The sequence below is a fragment of the Buteo buteo genome, chromosome 18, assembly GCF_964188355.1.
Source record: "Buteo buteo chromosome 18, bButBut1.hap1.1, whole genome shotgun sequence".
Classification (NCBI taxonomy): Eukaryota; Metazoa; Chordata; class Aves; order Accipitriformes; family Accipitridae; genus Buteo; species Buteo buteo.
The window spans coordinates 10,507,610-10,530,667 of NC_134188.1; the positions used below are offsets into that span (position 1 = coordinate 10,507,610).

The following is a 23,058-nucleotide window of genomic DNA, read 5'->3' on the forward strand; positions in this document are numbered from 1 at the left end:
GCATGTTTGAACAGAAGGCTTTGAGGGCTTTAAGATGATCTTTAAAAACCTCCTGATTTTCTAATTCTTTATGCTTTGATATTAGCTTTTTTTTTAAGTGGAAATAATCTTTTACTCACAAAGAGGAAAAATTTCTGTCATTCAATTCCAGCTTTAATTTTTACCAAATGCAGAAGAGCAAGCACTGCCAGACAAAAATAGTCCCATGGGAAGAAATCTGGAGGATCCAAGGCTTCACAGCAGTCCCATTTGGGGTCATTCACACAAGAAGCCCTAATGGAACCTCTGAATATCGCATCCTTTTAGTGTAGTAATCTGGGCAGATACTTCAACAAAGGACAGATGTGTATTGATGATGCAGTGATTCTGGAGGAAATAGATTTGACCGAAATAAAAGTAGTGTAGAAGGTATTCTATGTATAGTTATAGTTTCTTAGTTCCAGTAAAAAAGATACTGAGAGGGGGAAGAAAAATTGATTACCGATGTGAGGCATGCCCTCCCTGCCTGTGCCCAGTGTCGGTGTCCCGTCCCTTTGTCCCCGTCCCTCCCCACACCACCCCAGTAGAAGAGAGAGAAGGTAGTAGAACTAAAATGTAGCTATGTCCAGCTGTGTGTGTTTTACCTTTTTCAGTGTGGTTTGGCAAGTAGGTTGTGATTGTTTTTCTTGTATGTGGGTGATTTGGTTTACTGGATCTCATTTACAAACATTTACTTGTAGGAACATTCTGTGCAGAAAAAAAAGAAAAAGGATAAGCATTCAAAAAAAGCGAGGAAAGAAAAGAAGAAAAATAAGAAACAAAAATCTGAAAAGAAGGTTGACTTACTTGATAGTTCTTCGGTAAGTAAGAAACTTTAAAGTGCTTCAGATGACATTTTTAAAACCTGCACCATTTTAGTTTCTGTGGCTACACATGGTTAGTAAAATTAAGACTTATTCTTGCCATTTTCTGTTGGGAAAAACTGAGGCAAAGTTTGCCTTTTTAATATACTGAGTATTTAATCAATTTAAAAGATGCTGTTATTTGAGTGCTTGTGAATTTTATAATATTCACTCATTAGGAACAAAGGTATTTACAGTTTTTCAGGAGAGAGAACTTGGGAAAAAATCCTCATTCTAGGACAGTGTGCAAAAATTCGTAGGTTCCCTGTTGTCAGTTGTATATGGTAGAATGGTGTGTCTAAAATTGCAAATACTTGACTTTGATTTTAAGCATGAGTTAATGTTGCCTTTTTCCATAGATGTTCAGCCACCAAAACTCCCAACAACATGGGAGTTGTATGTGGATCTGAAGGAAGGCTCAAACTTCTGCATTTGAATCTGTACACAGATGCCCTCACATTGAGGGGCAAAACAGTACACAGATGGTATTAGAAATCTGAGTGCTGCTTTCTGACCATGTTGTGTAAAACATCCTCCCAGCATTTTGGTGCAAGTCAGGTAGCGCTGTGATTTTTTCTTTTCAGAGAGTCTCTTTTATTGAATGAAAGAACATGCAATATGACGAGATTTATTTTCTAGGGACTGATATCAGAGGTGAACTAGGCTTTTCAGTATGGGAAGTAACCTTAGGCCAAATGTCCCACATTTCCCATGGGAGTCATCAAAACCCCTCAGATCACATCAGTGAGACCTCAGAAACAACACAGTTCTGGCTGATACCTTTGATCCAAAGTCTGTTATTCCCATGACAGGTTCATGTAAATAGCAAAGAAACTCTGTTCAATGGAGTCCTATTTGCTTCAAGTGTAAAATCTCAGTACGCTGTGGCAAGTGCAAGTGTAGGAAGTTGGATATGAAAAAAGGAGGAGGTAGCATGTCCAGTGCTTTATATTATACTGTGTTACCGATTTTACTTTTTTAATGTAGAACATAGTAATGAATTTAGATTTTTTTTTAATTTTGTTTTTTTTAATGCCATAAACCCAATTTATTTTGGTTTCATTCTGACAGTTAACTTTAGCAGTGTTATGCTAATAAACTGCCAGTATGAACTAGTTTTACATAACTGTGATGTGCTCATGAAGTATAGTGGAATGTTTTGATTATGAAGGAACAATCTCCTATGGGAATATCAATATTCTATTTTTATTATCAGTATTTTAAAATAATAAACAGTATTATATTAGTAATGCTAATCAGAATCGATTTTGATTATCAGTATACTTGGTAAATATTGCATTTTATCAACATATAAAAGTACGTTAAGGTGTTATTGTTATTCTTTACATTAAACTCTATTTTTAGGATTCGTCAGTTGAATGGGTTGAGTCAAATGTGTCACAGTCAGATAACAGAGAAAAGGCTTGGAAGGTCAACAAGCAATCAGATGCTGTGAAAGATCCCTCCCTGCAGGTGAGCAGCCTGATAACAACTCTAGAAATAAATTCAGGGTGACCAAATGTGAAACTTGCTTAGGTTTCTTGACAGCTCTTTTGCAGTGTGTTGAACAAAACCTATTTTACAGACAAATGTCTTTGTTTAGCTAGGTAAATGTTACATTTCATTCATTGGAAGACTTCTCTACCTAATACTTGCTTAGTATTTAACAAGGCACTGTTACCCGAAATCTCGGAATAAGGAACTTATCAACACCAATTTAGTGTAGATAAGCAGACACTTCTTTATTGACGGCTGGGTGCGCGGGCGAGTCCTCTCACGAACCACGCACACCTGTAACCAAAACAATACACCTTATATTGAACTCACTTATGCATATTCATAAGATTACAAAGACGTCATTTGCATATTCATCAGATTTCCAGGAAATCATTTGCATATGTTAATGTCCATCACGCAGGCGCACTAAAGGTCTCTGGTGGTCTAGAGTCCTCTGGTGGTCTTTCGTAGTCTTCCTCACTCGTCCGCTTCTTGACCTCTCAGGTGTTTCCAAGCAGCAAACTGGTGTCCATAACGGTTTCCTTAGCCTTTAAAACAAACACTACAAGACTACCAATCTTTGTCAAAACTTCTGTGGTTAAATGATTTTGAACAATACTTGAATTCTTATGGTTACACATTATACATTTTCTAAGCTCCTAAGTTCCTAAGGCTACATTTCAAACTTAACACTCCCATACTTGTGCTTCACAATTTTCTACTTTTTAGTCAAACCAAACTCTTCTATAATCAGATTTTAATTTTCTTTTATCTTGTTATCTAAGTTCTAAATGTTCCTACTAGATGATTTTAGCCAATTTCTCCGGCCTTGGTACAGGGCTATACAGGGGATTTCACAACAACACTAGTTGTTGGTTAAATATATAAAATACAACATACATATAATTTTGCTAAACTATTAAAATTAAATATGATTAATTCTAACTAATAACAAATCAATGACAAATCAGTAACAGCACTACACTTAAAATTGCTTAGTGCTAATTCCTTTCATCATGTTTTGAGGCTCTAGCAACTTAAGCTTAATTTTCTTGAAGAGGTCAACTTAATGATCTTGACTAGACATGTTATTTTTTTCTGCATAATTTTGGTGGCTGTTCTACAGTTGAATGAATTTTTGCTTCTGTGGTGCTTAAACAGATATAAGGAAGAGAGGTGTAGAACTTTTCAGCAACAATATTTATGGCATCAATGCCTCTTTTGATCTTCCTATGTGAATTCTGTGCCCAGTAAGCAGTGTTTATTCTGGAAAATGGAGTAATTCTGCAATGAACTGATGTGATTTTAGTAATGTAAATGTACTTAGATATCATGACATCCTCAGTTGTGTGAAAATGATGATTTTTAATTTAGTGTCTAATTCCACTCCTGAAAAAAGTTCCTGTTTCTCATTCTGAATTTGTGCATCTTGTTAAGAGAACTAAAAAGGTTCTCTGAATCATATCTATCTTCTTGGAAAAGTATAAAGTAATGAAATATAAATCCTTATGTATGTCGTGATAACTTATACTGCAAAACCATTTTTTTTTCCCCCAAGCATTTCTTGTATAATGTGTCCCCTGGGCTTGTTTATTTTTGGAGCCAGAGCGTGCTTTTGAAAGGAATCTCCTGGTCATCTCTTCTTTTTGTATTTTGGCTCACATGATGAAAAAGTCTAGGAGCATGTAAATCCATTTTCTGTTGGATTAAACTTAATTAGAAGATATGTTCTCAAAGTGTACGTAAAGTGCTCCACAGGACCAGTTTCGGACTAGTCCAGAGTGCTTACTTAAAAAAAAGACATAAACAAACAAAAATCACCAAATGGCTGATCGGAAGCCTGTACAGAAGACAGTCAGGCTCGTTTCGGTGGTGCCCAGTGACAGGGCCAGAGGAAATGGGCACAAACTGACATACAGGAGTTTCTGTCTGAATATCAGGAAACAGTGTTTTATTTACTGTGAGGGTGATCAGGCACTGGCACAGGTTAGCTGGAGAGGTTGTGGAATCTCCATCCTTGGATATATTTACAAGCCATCTGGATATGGTCCTGGGCGACTGACTCTAGGTGGCTATGCTTGAGGAGGTAGGTTGGACCAGATGACCTCCAGAGGTGCCATGCACATCCACTTCTGTTGATCCACATTGCTTGCTAATGTGGGTGTAGATCCTATTGAATCACTTTAAGATAAATTATTTTTCAGTTCCTCCTCTTTTCTAGAAGAGATCCGAGAAGTGGAATGTTGTATTTCACCTTTGAAATTCTCTAGTGTGTTGCCTAATACAATTTTTAAGTAACAGAGAAAGCGTGACATATGGTATCTGTTCAGATTGACAACTCAGACTTGAGCCCTACTGAAGACATGAAGACTCTTCTGCAAGGACATGTTTCAAAATAGGTGTATTCTTGTCATTTTGGTTGCTATACTGTGATAAATGAATTTAGTCTCAAACAGGATTCCAATCAAAGTTAACAACTTATTAAATGAACAAAGGCAAGCAAACACCGCTGGGCACACCAGGAGCTTCTGCTCTACCAAGACGCGCTCCGTGAAAAACAAACCAGCTTCTTTTATAACCTAACATTAGTTACGTATTCATACTAGGCGTGTCCTTCCAAAAGACTCTCCACCTCCTGGTTGTGTGGGTGCAGTAGTTCTCCTAGAAACTTATCTCTGACCTGGCTCCCCACTGCTCGGGCCAGGCAGCAGACATCCTGTGTAACAGCCGACACCTTGCACAGCACCAGCTGCGATCACCAGAACCCAAACAAGTTCACAACAGACACCTCCCCCTCAACAAATGCACACCACAAATGGCCCATCAAGACCTAAGTACTGCAATCTCTGAGGCCAAACACACATCCAAATGCCTCAGTTCTCCCCCAGGAGCTCTTGTTTAACACTGTGCAGTTAACAACAAAACCGGTTTTGGGCTGGCAAAAAAGAACATATCATCTGTCTCCTCCTGGCCTGCGGTTATACGAGGACCAAGAAAATGGTTAAAGACAGTGAGGGTCACATTTTATTATGCGGCCCTAGCATTGTTTATATTGACACGAATCAGATGAACACATTTCACATATACTATCCACAGAAGTGTTCCAAATACTTGTTTTTGTAGAGTAGTTTATAATGTGTATGTCACTGCTTTATTTCGAGGCTTCAGGTTTTGTGCATGTAAAGGTGGTAGATGTATCTAGGCTTTTTATATGCTGCTTTTCTTTAGAGAGTAGTCTTCATTTTTAAAATGTCCTTGGTCTAGCTTAGGTTTTGTAAATGCAGTTTTCTACCTGTTATTGTGGGTACAGTTCACAGGATTTAGATGTGTAACTGTGTGAGGGTGCAGTTAGTGCCTAGATACCTGAGGTATGAACTGTGCTCAGTTACTGATTTGTGGATTTTGTATACAGTAGAAGACATGTAAGAGGTCGTGAAGTCAGAATTAGCAAGATGGAAAGGAACTGGTCTGGATGTACAGTGCTTGTTTAACCAAATAATAAGCAGTCTATATGGTTCGCATGTTTACTAGTGTCTTAAATACACTGTGAAGATTTCAAATTACAGAAGGACATTTGTGAAATTTATTTGTGTACGTGAATATTAAATAATTGAAAGATTGGGGCTCTTAAAATAGTACTTGCTTTTCATTAAAGTATTTCATATGTGTTTGTAAAACCTATACTGTTCATTGTAAGTAACATTTGTCAGTAGTTGCAGTGGTTTGATTTGTGCCTAACCCATGCTTTTTTTTTTTTTTTGGAAGTATGAACACTGATTCTGTTTATTTTAAAGAGAGAAGAATGGATGAATTTAGACTTTATGTCATTGAAAACCACGTCAGCAGCAGCTGTCAGAGGTGAAAGACACAAAGAAAAAATATTGGAACGACAGAAAGCTCAAGAACTTGAGCAAGTAGGAGGAATTAATATATCAATTTTTTTCTGCATCTTACTAAATTTTGTGTGATGAATGAACCAATGAATTGGTTCAAATATGTTAAGTGTTTGTATAGTTTTTAAACTAATGCCTGATGTGTTGTGTGATAGTGATTTTAATTAAATTGTTCAGTTATTTGTTCTGTTTGGGATGGGAAGGAAGGGTTCATACAGCAGGCTTATCTTGTGGAGAAAAGACTTTAAACTATCTCCTAGGTAAGGAGAAAGCGAGTTTTGTTAGTACCAAGTTCTGTAATATTTGAAGTGCTTCTGAGATATTTTCCTTAATGACAGACTGTTGGTCTGGCCTTCTTCCCCATGGTGTGTGTGAAGGGAACACCATTATTTTGTGTGATAAAAGCTAACCTAAGTTACTATGTTTAAAGTGTAGGGTGCTGAGGCTTGTTTTCTTCCTGAAGAAAGAATTCCCAGTAGTTGCTGTTACTTTCATGCCACAGTTGTGCATGAACATATGGGTGGATCAGGGTCTGGCTGGGGAAGGGGTTGCTGTCATTACATTAGTTCTGTTTACGTACAGTTGCTGGCTGCTACATTTGTTCATTCAGCTCCTTAAATACAATACAATGTAGTCTGATCTGAAAACATAGTTTTGGTTATTTGTCTTATGAGAAGGGATATTTGTTTTTTCCCCGCATAATTTTTTGCTGAGCATTTTTTCTGAACTGCTGAAGGACCATTTAATGTGGAGATCTTAAATCACCATAATGTCAGCATGTATTATATGGTTGATGATGATTTATATGTATTTGTGGTCCTAGAAGAATACGATTTTTATAGACTCTGCCACCCAACCATGTGCTCTCCAGTTTTATACTTTTGTGTTTTCTACACCAGAATGTCTGTCCTTTCTTTGATACCCAAAATAATATATACAACAGATGCATACAGCATGCCAATGGTGATGATGAGTGTCAGTGCTGGAATGCATGATCAACCCTTTTCTCCAGTGGACTTCCTTGCCTGCTTCCAGAGAAGTCAGTTGACAGAATCACAATAAGAGATCTAGTTTGAGGGTGAAAAGCAGTAACTTGAGGTAAAACTAAGAGCCCCCATAACAGCAGTGCTTCGGACACAAGTGCATATTACTGCTATGCTGGCAATGCAGTCAAATAGTAGAACTGCTTCTGTGTAATAAGGGTGCCAACTAAGCACATGTTTGAGAGCTTTGACTCAGGATGGAGTTACATTTATTTCTACCTGTGTTTAGATAGCACAAGTTATGAATAAGCTGTTCTATTCCCACACAAGTCTCACAAAATTTATTTATCGAGTATCATAGAAAATACAAACCATATGCCATGCACACATCAAAATTATTTCTGTTTTAGGCCATGCTGTCTGAGAGAGAACTCAATCCCTATTGGAAAGATGGTGGTACAGGTTTGCCACCAGAGAAGGATGAAGCAGCTTCAGTTAAGAAAGGTAAACAGCAACTTCTAGTAATAATCTTAAATTCCTGTCTCCAGTCTCTGGTCTCTGTGTTGCTAACAAGTTACTACTAATGTTGATGGAAAGGGATTATGAATAACATGTAAAAAAGTAAAATTTGGATGAAAATTCAGTAGTGAATATTGGATTAACATCATAGTATGTTGTTTTGCAGAATTTATCTTCACTGGTTTTTAATCTTGAGTGGTTTGAACTTCAATATCTTTACAGAAATTCTCCATTTTGAACTAATTAAAGGAAAGCATGCTCTAACCAAGACAAGATAAATTGTTGTATCTCATTTGGTTCCTTTCATTCCATTACACAAATCATAGTTTTAAAATATTCAACCACAGAAGTCTGAGTCACATTAAAATGAAGTACCTTACAGATACAGAGTTTGCGAAAAATATTATTTCTGTAACCTTTTCACTTCTTTCTTTACCCTAGGGTTATCCTGCCTATTTCCAGCAAGAGCAGTTAGAAAAATGTTTTTCATAATGTCATAAAGTGTTTATTATGTGATAAGAAGGATGCTTGTATTCTGTCAACAGGGAACAGTAGGGTTCCCGGCTTTTCTCTTTGGGAGCCTTTCCTGTGGACAGTCTGTCCTGCAAACCATTAGCCTCATGCCCACTTTTAGGAGTCAGAGATGAGCCTTCTGTAAGAGGTGACAGGCATCAGTGAGTATATGTCCTGAATGTTAAGACCTCTGCTAGCTTCTCAAATGGAAAGCAGTGGTTTACTCACTAATTTTCTGAGAAGGAGAATGCACTTGTTTGTATGTAAGGAGTATGCCAAAGAATGGACATGGAAAGTGGAAATAATAAGAAGGTTCTTTAATTTCGTAAAAAAACCCCCACAACTTCTCATATGCCACTCCTGTCTTGTAAACTGCTTGTTGTGTTCTGTGATAAAATGGAGCTTAAATTAAATCAGTGGTATTACTGAGGTATATCCAGCATTAACTTATAAAAACATGTAATTTTATTATAATATTCTTTGTATTTTTCTTTTGCACCCCTTCAATTTTTACATTAAGTTTAGGTGAAGGTTTAATGTCACGTACAGAGTAAGGTTAAATAAGAGTAACTATTGAGATAAAACTATGACCTCTCATTGTTTTCTGCTTTAGTTACAGTGGTAGAAGATGCTGGATTAAGTTGGCTACAAAAATCATATCAAAGAATGAAGGAGCAGGCTGAGAGAGAGAAACGAAATTTTGAGGAAATTGTAGCTGAGAGATATGGGGTAAGGATCTTCAATTAAATTTTTGTCATACTAATAGATGCTTGGAAAAGGTTACTTTCATGTAAAGGCACAAATGCTTAATGTGTAGTGTAAGATACAAGGAAAAAAGCAGGAAAAAAAGCCTCTGAAGCTTATCTCAAGCTATGAAGAGTTTAAAGCTACCTAGCCTTTTAGATCTTTTTTGTTAAATATTTTTTAATATATGGGATCCTATAGCAAATTTAAGATACTTAACTCCTACATCTGGAGGTTCAAATGATCCCAGTTACAAAATACCCAAGTGCTTCCAAAATTATGATGTATAGTAGAAAATATATTTTTTTCTCCTGCATGTAGTGGATAATAATGCATGTTGTGGATAATAATAATGTCAAGATAATTTTGAGAGCTGTGTCAGATTTTACCTACTATGAATCTTCTGGCCGCTTGCGATCTGCTCAGTCCAGCTACACTGAGAAAGCTGCTTGCTTCTGAAGGGTTTAAAAGTCTTCAAAATTTATTTTTAATGAAACAGTCTGCCATAACAATATTACCTCTTTAAAGCTTGCCCCCTTTACATATTTTATTATTGTCTTTGAAAGCATTGGTCAAAGGGGTGGGGTGTTAAATCTTGGCCATAGTGTTACATTTGAGTTTTCTGTGGGTTTTTTGATTGGGCTGGTTTGGTTGTGGAAATCTGGGATAAGGCAGTATGACTTCATACTATTGTCTTTGAACTGAACCGTAGTCACTTCTGAGTGATAGAACCAACATGGTCAGTGCTGGTAGAAATTATTCAGTGCCAGTGATTGTAAAGAATATTATTTTTAAGAATCTTTCTCAGGAAACTAGAGTTGAAACAGCATGAACCACTCTGGCTGCTAAAGTACAGCATAGTGATTGAAAGAGATCCCTGCCTGATTTGCTTCAGTATGTAATGTTTTGAGGGGGAAAAAAAAAAAAAAAAAAAAAAAAGTAGTTGGTGGCTTTTAATTCAGCTTAAAAGAGGGAAGAGGAACAGGCCACACTTTGCATAATTGCCTAATGGATAGAGTATTTGTCCAGAACCTGAGACAGGAGTACAAAGCTTGTTTCAAGCTAGTTTTTGAACCCACTCTCCAGTGTTTTTAAGAGTTTAACTAGATTGTAAAATAGTTTAGTGGGAACATCCATTGGTTTTATGGAAGCTGAGCATCTGGCCAGCATAAATGCAAAGTTATTGAGTAAGAAAGAGGAAGCCTTTCTCCCTAGCTCAAGCCCCTAATCTCCAGGTTGCCAGGAGGAGACAGTTCTGAGGCTTTGGTCCCTGTTCCTAGGAGTGCTTTAGCACTTTAGAGCCACAGGATGAAAGTTAGAAATAGTCCAAGAGAAGAGAGCAGAAAGCCTTCCCAACAGACAGTCTTAGACACGAGGCTGTAAGTTCCATTTTTCATACTACTCTTCCACTCCATGGTTCATGCCTTGCCCTTTGCACAGTGACTCATTCTCACAGAATGGTGCCTTTCTTGTAATAATTTTGTAGGGAGCTTCACGATACCCCATGATCTTAAAAGCAGCATGACTTTTTTTTATTTTTTCTTATAGTCAATGGAGGTATTTCAGTCACGATTAGAAGAAGCTGAAAAAGTTGCAACCAGAAAGGAAAATTATTATCGAAGTGGAAGATGGAAGAAAACTGACTATTCAGAAAGTGAGAAAGAAAAGAAAGAGCAGCATATGAAAAAGGAGACACGAGATGAAGATGATAGAAACAGGAATGTGTTTGGGGGTTATACTAGGGAGAAGTATGGCAAGGGATGGGCGCAAGAAGACAAAGGTTACAAAAGAGGTATGTCAGGAGAAGACCAAGAATGTGGACACAGTAGCACAGACTCAGTATTCAGAGGCTACAGCTCCAAAGCAGAAAAACACTCCGATGAAAAACGAAGTCAGGAAAAGAGTTCGTCTCTAAGCAACATGAAACAAAAATTTCTGAAACCCTCTGAAGATGATTTATCGTCTTACAGTGCACCTAGAGACTATAGGTCACAGCAGTCCTCTTCCAAACTGCCAGTTCATAGGTCTTTGAGCAGCCATTTCCAAAAACCTAGTGAGGATGCTGCACTGTGGACCAAAACACGCACAGAAGATGACAATGAGAAATTAACATCTGATCAAAAATCATCAGGTACTAGGGAACAAATTGATGACAATAGTTGGGAAATAACTCCAAGTGATGAAAAACAGAAGCTGCAACAGGAGTACCCAAGTGATATCGCTGAGAAGAAACAAACATTATCTGACAGTAAAACATCATGTTCTAGGTATTTTACAAACATTTTTACTTGTCTTTTATTTGCTGTATTTTTCATGGTAAAGTATACCAGAAACTCTATCTTCTTTGTGACAGTATTAGATCTGATCATATCATATCTCTTTAGTTAGGAGGAGGCTATCCTCCCAGCTAGGGGCAGCTAAAACAGACCACTGTAGAAGTTATGAACAGCCCCTACTTGTCCTGTCTCCTCAGCATATTTGAGAATTGCTAATGATAGATTATTTTCTGCTTCTTTCTAATGTTAGTTCACGCTGCAGTAAAATTGGCCTCTTAGGTAAAAAGCTGCAAAACAGTATCTTAACTGTTGTTGAATTCATAAAAGACAAACTTGAAATGTTAGAATGCTGATGAAAAACTGAATTAATTAATACAGCAGGGATAGATTTGCCACCTGTGAGATGAAATCATATGCTGAAGTACTAGCATATGAAAAATAACAGAAGGTATTGATTAGAATAGTGCATTTTCTGTGGAAAAGAGGAAAGATGAATATGAGTGGCAAGGGAAATGCAAACTAATACGCAGTAGGAATTTCAGTTTGCCTGACTTGCTTTAGTGAAAGACAGCAGAGTAGTAAGGAGAGGTGGTCAGAAAAGTAAGTTGTGGACAACTGAGCTTTTGTTCTACTCGAGGCCACCTGTTTTCCAGTATTACCAGTTTGCTGGTTCTTCCAGTGATACAAGTAGTGTGGTTATTACTGTGAATGCTTTCCTTCAGATCTTCCCAATAATAGGTAGGCACATGCAGAAGTATTTCATAGTCAGGATGGTGTTATTTAATTGCTTGGGAAAGCTGGAGAAGTAAATATTCTTGGTCAGAGTATGTAAGAAGGATGATATAATTTAGTTGGAAACAACATTTGATGAAATATGATCAAGCGTAATTCCTTCTTTCTTATATGCTTATGTCAGTTACTTGCAGAAAAAACTTCTTATAGCAGGGTTATGAATTTACTTTTAATGTTTAATCTTTGGATTCTAATAACAAGACGATACCTTAGAAGTATTTATTTTATTTATAACTGTTCCTGTGTGTAGTACTTGCAGATACCTCACTGTGTATTTGCAAAGAAATATAGTATATTAAATAAGTACTGCATGACTAACCAGGAACAGGCAGCTTAGTCTACACAATTCTTTGTACTGTATAGGTTGGGTTTTTCCAGATTTTTACTTGCTGTATTTTCTAATTTGATAGGAGCCAATTAAATCTACATTTTCTTCGATAGCAGGAAGATAAATTGTTTGCATGATGTTCACCTAATCTAATTTATTTATTTATTTATTTTAAAAAAGCATGAGTTTGAATATACATCATGGCAGGAGTAGTTCCCGATTCTGGCATGAATAGTTTGTATGCACTATGGGAAGTCCCACTCAAGTGTTTGTCATGTCTTGTTTTATTGTTTATTTTAGTATTTGGCTAGGGGTTATTTTGCTGGAAAATGAGAAATATATCTTTATAGTTGTTTTAGTTACTCTGAAAAAAAATATTGTAGCATTAAGCCTGTGGTGTATGAGACATTATTCGACACTGGAATTTAGTGATCCTCTGTTTTTCTAGATACTGCCCAAATAGATACTGCCCTGAAGCACCTGGGGTTTACTACTTAAGTGCACTTTGTAAACTCCTGATAAGAGCGATTCACAGTGTGTCTGAGTGGGGCCTATGAGACTCCCTCAGCTCTTGAGTTCAGGTTTGTTCATGACTTTGTTCAGGTGCAAGATCTGCACAATCCACAGTTGTTCTTTGCCTGCCTTGGGTAGTGCATCAGTTTACATAAGGAAACATAGGTATTCATGTAAGGAGGGATGCTGTGGTGAGCTGGGAGAGTGCATCTGTGCTGCAGTTCAGGCACAGACTCCATGAAAATGAAAATATACACTCAGAACTATATGTCTGGAAAAAACCCCACCCTGTTAAGAAGCTTTTTTGGGCACATAAAAAGGCATAATTATGTGTGGTTAGAGCCTTATCCTTCATCTTTAAATATCATGCACCTTTTTAACAAAACCAAATACTTCACTGATTAGCAGCACATAATCTGTGTAAATAACATATAATCCTTTAGTAAGTCTACCTTCATTCTCAGTTTTGTTTTCTCCATGACTCCTGAAAGGAGGAAGCAAGATCTAACAGCTGTGTCACACAGCTGATAGCAAACAGGAGTTCTGACAACCAGTATACTTTATTTGACTGTAGTGAACTACTGGTTTGGACTGGTGATTGTTCAAAATGCAGAGACTGAGTGAGAGAGACCATGTGAAGACCTGGCACCGTGTTTTTGTTTTTGTTTTTTTTGGGGGGGTGTGTGTGTGTGTGGAGCTGGGTGTTGCTTTGTGTGTGTCCTGTGTTGACCCTAGCAAGCAACTAAGTGCGTACCCAGCTGCTTGCGCATTCGTTTTCCTGCAGAGGGAATCAGAAGAGCAAAAGAGAGAAAAACTCATGTATTGGAAACAGTTTAACAAGCTAAGGAAAGAGACAAAAATAAGGGATGCAAAGGCAGTCAGTCACTCACCACCTCCCACCAGCAGACTGATGCCCAGCCAGTCTCTGATCAGCACAGCTACTTTGGAAAGACTGTGCTCCCCAGCTTTTATTGCTGAGTGTGGTGTTATGTGGCATGGAATAGCCTCCTTTGGCCACTTCTGGTCGGCTGTCCTGGCTGTGTCTCATCCTAGCCTCTTGCCCACCCCAGCCTACTTGGTGGGGGTGCAAAGTGAGAAATGGAGAAGGCCTTGAGGCTGTGTAAGCACTGTGCAGCAACAGCCCAAACACTGGTGTATTATCAATTCTGTCACCAGTTAAGTCCAAAGTACAGCACTGTACGGGCTGCTATGAAGAACATCAACTCCATCCCAGCCAGACCTACTAAAGCATATAATTATTGAGTAGAAGTTAGTTATACCATTGCCTCATTTTTGCTACCTTAAAAGAAGCAACTACTCCTCTACAGTCTTATTTTTTTGTTAAACAATGGTGATTCACTTTTTAATTGCAAGTACAAAGCCTCTACCTTTTAGCTTTTTGTTACCACATGTAGTAAGTGCAATGCTAATTGTCACTGGACAGAGCTGTAAATTTTTGGAAACTAGATTTTGTATGGAAGTGGTTTGCTTATTTGAGTTCAAAGAATTAAATTATTATGATAGACAATTATTTTCTTTTCCTCACAGAAGAGAACTAAGCATAGAAACTATTTAGCTGATACTTTCTTTTGCATGTGTTTTCTGGTTTAGTACTGTTAAACCCAATTGTGCATCTTCTTTGATATTTTAATTGTGTTTCTTAGGCAATACAATTACCTAGCTGATTTATTAGTAAAGTGGAGATTACTTAGGCCTGGAAAACCATATAACCTCTGCTTATTGACTTATTTGTTTCCAAGTTCCTTTAAGCTGACTCTTAACTCCGAAGCTTCTGTGTGTTTGAGATTGTGCATGACCTGTCTTCCTGTTTCCTTCAGTGAGAATTGTCTTTTTTTGGTAGAATTTTGTAGAATTCTGGCTTTTGGAACACTCCAGGTTTGGATATGTGGGGTAGTTATCTGTTGGGAATAATTTATAAGCTGCTGCTTTCTTTTTCTTCCTAAAGTTTCAAGTCTTGTAATACGTGTACTCTTTCAGTGGTGTCAGTCAATCACAAAAAGTAAATCGTCATCAACGTGAAGGCTTGGATTAATAGGTGTTGCTAGTTCAGTTCCTCATCTCTCATGCTGACAATGTACCTTTTAAGTTTCATCTCTTCTAAAACACAGAGAGTTTCTTCAGCCTATAAAGCAAAGTATTTTGGACAGTTATGACACAGGTTAATTAAAAGTGCTGACTGGATGTCCAAGGGATCTCCCCAGAGGAAAAGTCCATCCAGCTAGTGTTTGCTGAAAATCGCACTTAATGTGACTGCTTCAGAGTTTAATTTGAGACAAGATAAAAAGCAAATCAAAACAATGTCTCTAGTCTCAAAAAGTTCAGACAATGATGCAACTGCTAGCACTGCTTAAAAAAAGCATATATAAAATAATAAACACCTCTTGCTCCCTTTATTGAAATAGTCTGCCTTGTTTTGAAAAATACAGGTTAAGTAGATGTGAAAACTCCATCTTTGAGGACTCTGTTTCTGGTGAAGTTAATGTAAATATTCCTGCTGAGTTTTGGGGTTTTGGATTGGGCATCTTCAAGACAGACAAAAGTAACTTTGGTAATTTCCTCAGGGCTGGGGAGATCTGGCAGTTAAAGATGACACCATCTTCAAAGTTCTCCCATTCTTCAAATTCTACAGGGTTTAACCATATTGAGTAATGAGTGAATTCTCTTGCTCTCTTTTAATAGCAGGAACCAATATCATAACTGTATTCTTATGTCTCTTTTGTGTTTTAGAGTTATAAGATATTTTTAGAGTTAGTTGGGTTTAGTCTTTCCTAGGGTTAGAGAAAAAGAACCAAACTTGTTTGCCTCCTTGCAATAATTCTTAGAGACCTTATTTATTATCATAAGAACTCATACACTGACCTTTTAATATTAAAAGTAAGATAAAATACTATTTATTACTAGCTGTAGCTTCTCTAGGGTGACTTCATATTTTAAAAACTGTACCAGTTAATTTTCCATGGAAAATTACCATATCAGCCTTATCATCTTTAAAAGCAAAGATTGTACTGTGAGCAGATAAGTATGGGCATTTAAGTAGTTTTCAGGGGATGGAAGGCCATTTGGCATACAGGAGAACTGGGAAACAGGTGATTTTGCTGGAGCTGAGAAGTAAAAGCATGACCAAAGTCAGAAAGGAGAATGACAGAGTGGGTTTAAATTACTCTTTCTGCTCCTCTTTTCCTTGCTTTTTGTTTGCTTATAACTGCTACTGTCTCTTGACTGTTTTTTCATGCTGAGAAAATGTTCATGCATAGTGCTTTTCATTTTAATTGATCTCAAAAGTAAAAGGAAACATACTCCTAAAAATTTTCATTCAAGCTTTTTAGTTTTAGAGTCCTTGACAACTTCTGACTGCAAATATATTTTTACGGTATGTTGTTATCAATTATTTTGATAATAGGAGCATATGTACCAGTACAGTAGGCATATAATACTTAATTACACAGGTGAATACTACATTGTTTTTTTATGGGTTTAGTACTGCTGGTGTTTTACAGATACACATCAAAGGATGAGCCGCCTCGGGTCCTTAGTGAAGAGGAGATGAACAGACTGGGAGCGAGGATTGTGAAAGCAGAACTCACGGGAGACATGGTAACGTCTTTGAAAAATTGTCATGATTTACTGCAATTTTTCTTCAAAGCTCACAGTGATTTAGCTGTTTAAAAAAAAAAGTATTGATTCAAACAAATAAAGTCCTGCAAAATTTGATCAGGTAGGATTTGAAGATACTGCTTTTACTGTAACTTCTGCTTTAAATGCAGTGGTTCATAGATTAGAATAGAGGATTCAGGTCCCCAGGTTTTGTAGGCTGGGCAGCGTATCCAAACCCTGTTGTCCTCTGCCTTTTTTTATAGGATTGAATGTCTTTTTATTAAGCAGGGAGCAGGTGAAAACTACAAAGGTCCCAGTCTGTGTTACAAGGTCGACAGTGTCTGGAGCTTTTGTTATTTCACCAACTTTGTCAAAACTAGATGCTTGTGGTCCATAGCTCTGCTGTATAAGCATGCTTATTAATTATGATACGGGAATATAAAACTGAAAGGAACTGCATAGGCCATTGCATCCAGCCCTGCGATGAGAACAACTTTGTAGTCAGCTTCACAGAATGTCTGCCCTGGGTGAGACTGGGTCCATGGAGCTGAGATAATCAGCTGCGGGTTTAAAGTTGCTTTAGGAGGGTTGTTTCAGACAGCAACCTGAAGGATGAAGAATTTCACTCTTTTGGAACACTCCAAGCTCTAGAAGTGTATTTTTTAAATTACATTAAGTATGGCTATAGTGAGTTAATTGCATTCAGTAGTACTGCCTGAAAGTTTCAATTATAGCAAGGTCATAGTCTGTTAGTTTTTAAGCTATGTTTTACAAGTGCTTGCTCCAAATAGCTGCTCTTAAGAAGTACTGCTGAAATTATTTGAAGGATATAATACAATAACATCTCTTAGAAGTGAATCCTATCACTATTGGCCTTTTTTTTTTCTTTTCTAAACATTGTTAGTGCACCTGTTTACCTTGCCTCTTGTGACAGAATATTTGCACCCCTAAGAAGTAATAAGACATGTTACAACTTCAAGTGCCAAATTATATTTCCTGGGAGCCATCAATTCTTTGATTTGTGGGAAGTTTTAGAGTATTTGGCATACAAATTTATTGCTGGATTAGGACATGGTGTTGGTCTTTGTGAAAGCCCGTCACATAAAATTTTGTTAGGAGAGTGTCCATCGTATAAATATTTTCTTTTCAAACAGATTTTATATTATGAATTCTTAGTGTTAATGATTTAAATAGATGCCTCCATGTTTTAATCTGTAGTTGTCCTAGTTAATATGCAAAAAAAATATACTAGTGAGGAAAAAATCTGTTTATGAATGTAATTATATGATAGGTTTGTCTAATGCAGGACTGGCGTTAGTCACTATCGTGGTTTCAGCCCAGCCGGTAACAAAGCACCATGCAGCTGCTCGCTCACTCCGCACCCCGGCCACAGTGGGATGAGGAGAAAATACAAAGAAAAGCTTGCGGGTCGAGATAAGGACAGGGAGGGATCACTCCTCACTTATGGTCATGGGCAAAAGATAGGCTCAACTTGCGGAAGAAACAAAATCAATTTAATTTACTACAAATCAAATGAAAAAAAGGATATTAGGAAGTAAAACCAAACCTTAGAACACCTTCCCCCCACCCCTCCCTCCTTCCCGGCTCAACTCCACTCCCGGTTCTCTCCACCTCCTCCCGCGCAGGGAAACGGGGTGGGGGTTGGAGTCAGCTCGCCACACCTTTGTCTCTGCCGCTCCTTACTCCTCCCCTGCGCCGCCGTGGGGTCCCTCCCGCGGGAGACAGTCCTCCACGAACTTCTCCAACGTGAGTCCTTTCCGCGGGCTGCAGTTCCTCACAAACTTTCGTGGCGTGGGTCCTTTCTGCGGGTCGGTCTTCAGTCACACGCTGCTCCAGCACGGGCTTTCCCATGGAGTTACGGCCATCTTCGGGAGCCTCTGCCTCTGCTCCACCGCCCCCCTCCATGGGCTGCAGGGGGACAGCCTGCTGTCTCGCCACGGGCTGCAAGGGCATCCCCTCCTCCAGCACACCTCCCCTTCACTGACCTCGGGATCTGCAGAGGGGTTCCTCTCACATTCCTATCCCCCCACTCACTGCAGGTTCCCCTTCTTAAATCTGTTCTCCCAGAGGCGCTGCCACTGTCACTGATGGGCTCGGCCTTGGCCAGAGGCGGGTCTGACTTGGAGCCAAGGTAGCTTCTAGCAGCTTCTCAAAGAACTGGCCCTGTGGCCCCTCCCCTGCTACCAAAAAAACCGTGCCACGCAAACCCATAACAGTCACTTAAGATAACTTAAGGTATTTTCCTACAGGGGAAAATGATTGAAGCTATCTGTACACTACTTGCCATAAAGTACTGGGGAGGGGAAAGTTTTCCAAACACTCTTATGGAGAGCAGCAAAAATTTGTAAACTTCTTTTTTTCTACTGCTCAGCTTCAATAGCATTGTCCAAATAAAAGTTTGGGCACAAGTGTGAGTTTTTTCAACCTGACAGTAACTGAATAAGAGTAGTCTGAATAAAAATATAGGGGTGTTCTGTGGGGAGAGTGTGATTCTTTTATTATTCTACCATTTTGACCAAAATAATGTAGCGGAGGCAAACGTTACCATTTTACTGTTAATTTTATATACACATTTTTCTACATCTGCACTCTGAATTAGCCTAATTAAAAAAAAAAAAAAAAACAAAAAACAAACCAAACACAGTATAAATAATAAAACAGCTAATTTTTGCCTTGTTGCTGTTTAAATATATTTTCATGGACTTTCTCTGGTCAAATTGAAAAGGCAGCTTGTTTAAACAAGTTCATCCCCACACACCGGAACAGATGGTTATGTAACAGCCTGTCCTGGTGGCCAGAGCTCAAGGTTGACCATGTGGGACAAATGAATTCTGAATCTGTTTTTGTTAGTGACTTGCTGCTTGGTGTTGATCAAATGACTTAATTTTGGGGTGACAAGTATAAGAATGATTGTTGGAGTCCAATCAATGAAATGGCAGAGTGGTCACAGTATAAATGGTTGTATTTCTTATAGGTTGATAGGTTGACACCTGGCAATTCTTAGCAAAAAAATACTTGTATTTATTTAATAAACAGATGGATGAGAGAGCAGGAGCATCAAAAACAATTTACACAAGACTGTAAACAGTTGTTATTTTCCAACTCTTGTCCATTTTAATACCCAAAGTAAGGTCTTAAGTGCCAAAATTGGACATGCGGTGTAGAGAGATGTGAAACTGCACAGCCAAAATGTCTAAGAGAGAGTTCCCTAGACCCACTGCGTGGGGGGTTGTGTGTACATATGTGAGTGTGGGTGTATATATATAAAAATAAATAAAAGGATATGTAGCATAACATGGAAAGGTTGTACACTTGATGTGTTCAGGCTTCCTTATTTGGCTTCCTATACATAAAGTAGTATCTATGCTAGCTACATAGAACATTTATTAGTATAACTGAATAATGTTTAAGCATAATTTTTCTGGTGTTTTTATGACTATATGTTTCTATACTTTAGATGCCTCTGTTCTGAACAATTTTTTATCTCCAGTAAAGAATTGTGTGAATTATATTGACATTTTCTTTAGGTTTTTTGTGTCATCCAAGTTTAAAAAAATATATCAAAACATAAATAAATGGAATTAATAGTTAATTCTGTTATAAAGATCTGTAGAGGTTTAAAATGCTTAAACTAACCGAGTATTACCACTTTCTTTGAAGGAGTTAGCTTCAAAACTTCAAGCAGAACTTGAGAACGCTCGCAAATTGAGAGAGACTCAAGGGCAGATTCCAGCAAAGTCTGACAGAGAGGTAAGGGGCAAATAATCTTTTTTTTTTTATGCTAACACAATGGTATGATACAGGTAGCAGCTGAATTATAGGAAATGTGAAACGTACTTAGGAAAACTACAAGGTGTGACTTTAGGCAAGTTACTGTTCTAATTGAATTGTACTTTTTCATGGTAAACAAAACTTTCTCCATTGTACTTTAGTAACTTCCATAGGATTTTTTTTACTGGTAATATTTTCTCAGCAATGATATATATCTTCCATTAAAAATAAAACTGATATGTGTCGTGTTGTTGACTGTGCTGGCTGTCACAAAACTGATGTCTCTGAAGAAGCTGGCACTTCAAATGTTGTTCTTTTTAAAGGGTGGTGTTGAAGAAATGGGTAGTAATCTTCTTCCATACCAACTTTGATATAGCTACAAGGAAACAGGGTCAGTATCTTCATGTACGAGCTCTGTCCTCATGATGGAGAGGAGACTTTTATGCAAAAACTAATGTTCTTGTTCAATTTGACACCAATTCCACAGTGAAAATTCAGCTGCAAGTCAGCTGAGTTTGAAAAGCCACTAATATTTCTTTCTTTTTTTTGAAAAGGCTTCATCTCAGACCTCATACCTTGACTAGTATTTCTCCAGTCTTTAGAAGTCAGACTCAACTGGAGGTTAATGTGTGGCCTCTTGGTGACTACATTATGACAATAGCATTAAAGTAGGAAGTCTCAGACCTTGAACTCAGAAGAATTTAAGATTACATAAGCTCTGTGTAGGTAGACTCTGCTTTGTTGCAGTGCAATTCTTAGGCATGTTTTTTGTGTCTATACAGAAAAACCTGAATGAAGCAGATTGGAGTTGTGTAATTACACAGGAAAAAATCCATTCAGATTTTAAAATTGGAAAGTAGAGGGCATGTTATGGGTGGTCCTCAGAAATGCTGGTATGTAGGGTTTAGGGTTATTCCATGCAGGGTCCAGATGATAGAACACCAATATGATGATTAAAGTCGCTAGTTAATGAGCCTAGCTGATCATTCTTATGCAATTCTCTAAGTTGTTTAGAAGCTTTGATTGGCTGCGACATGCAAGCATTTGGTGTCCACGTGCACAAGCATAAACTGTGATTGGTTACATCGATACTGTCCACGCGTATAAACATAAGATACAGTTAGTTATACTCGCTTTGTACACGCGCATACACACAGGAGAGCATGCGAAACTTGTCTCAGTCCAATTGGTCGAGATAAGCCCCTGAATTGAGGTTGTTTGTGCCAAGTTGCCTTTATCGTGGAATGTGCATCTGTGTTTTTCTAATTGGGATCTTTCTTTTTCTATCTTCTTGTTTATTCTTTCAAGGCCTTCTAAAGGCATCTGGAACGCTCTTGTGACCATGAGCTACTTTCAGGCCCAGTAACTAAGTTCCCTATAACTGAACCCTACACTGGTAAAGACTTTTTCCTTAGAAATTGAGTCACGAATAACAATTTTGGTCAGCCTTAGTCTTAACTGTAGTCTGATTTTTATTTTAATTTCTAATTAATGGATTTTTAGAACTAACAGCATGTAGTCATTGCAAAAGTACCAAATGTAAATACTATTTTAATTTTCAGAAAGGAAAAATAATTTTAAAAAAAGAGTGAAAACATACTTAGCATGAGGCCTCTCTTTCTAGCTCTCTTGATCCTGAGGGCAGTTGATCTCACGGCTTGTGCTTTTACCAAGTGATGGGCTGCTCTGCAAGAGGGAGATTCCTTCCTACATGTAGAAACACCAAGCTCAGCAATGCAAGGGTTTGAGGATTCAGAAGGATAAACTGACAAAGAAGAAATAGTCTGCATCCTTCTGGCCTGACATGGGTCCTGATCTCTCTCTGGACTGGCATCTGAAAAATGTATGAGTAGTCCGGGAGGAACCTTACTGAAAAAGAATGGTGTATTATAGACTTGGCTAGATTGGAAATGCCATCTTGTTGTCCTAAAGCCTCAAAGGGATTGACTTATTCACTTCTACTCATGAATATGCTATAAGATAATAATGATTTTTGTTTTATCTTTTGTGTGCCTGTCCATATTGTTTTGCACTCTTGTGTGCTTATTTACCCAAGCTGGTTCTTGGGACTTAGAGGCCATGTCCATTCCTTGCCCTGCATTCCCTTTTAACATGCTGGAAAAGGTCGTGAATACCCCTAGTCTGCCCCCTCTTTCTTCCTCTCCTGTGGGAGCTTGACTAAGCCCCCATTGACCACCTTAGTGTTGTAATTGATAGAAGCTTCTTTGGAAGATTGAAGGGATTTAAAAACAGGGCTCTTTCCTCTCTGAAGTATCTTGGATGCAAAATATCTACCTGTATGAGTTCCGCGTTGGCTCTCTGAAGCTCAGGATCAGCTACTTACATAATTCCAGATGTAGAAGCTTGATTTTTAAGTCTGTTCATCTCAGAATGCCTATTTTTATGTTAGAGTCCATCTGTCTTGCAGCAATGTTCTTTAGTTTGTGGGAGCCAGCACTGTTGACAGTCCTGCTGTTTTGGACTTTCTGTGGTTTGGCAATGCAAATAGTTCCTTACAGATACAATGGGCTTGATGTTTGTAATTCTGGGAAGGTTAGCTCCTGAGCTGCATCATGCCAGAACAGTATCAACCTCTTTATAACTTGCTGTAAAGTTGCTCAACTTCTTTGGCAGACTCCCCAGACCATAGTGAAAACCTTGAAGTTTATTTGAAGTCATTCAGGTTTTAATTACTGCCAGGGCTTGCTTTCC

The 23,058-nt window shown here is 38.0% G+C and overlaps 1 protein-coding gene across 2 annotated transcripts in view; it reads left to right on the forward strand.

The window, feature by feature from the left end:
• The window catches only part of CWF19L2 (CWF19 like cell cycle control factor 2), a 93,338-nt gene that overhangs the window by 16,382 nt on the left and 53,898 nt on the right, over positions 1-23,058 (forward strand). For both annotated transcript variants that reach the window (XM_075050006.1, XM_075050005.1), the window contains 8 exons: positions 720-839; positions 2,247-2,354; positions 6,173-6,292; positions 7,665-7,758; positions 8,900-9,015; positions 10,579-11,297; positions 16,458-16,554; positions 20,236-20,325. In XM_075050006.1, coding sequence (XP_074906107.1) covers positions 720-839; positions 2,247-2,354; positions 6,173-6,292; positions 7,665-7,758; positions 8,900-9,015; positions 10,579-11,297; positions 16,458-16,554; positions 20,236-20,325 — 1,464 coding nt within the window. The remainder of the gene's footprint in view (positions 1-719; positions 840-2,246; positions 2,355-6,172; positions 6,293-7,664; positions 7,759-8,899; positions 9,016-10,578; positions 11,298-16,457; positions 16,555-20,235; positions 20,326-23,058) is intronic.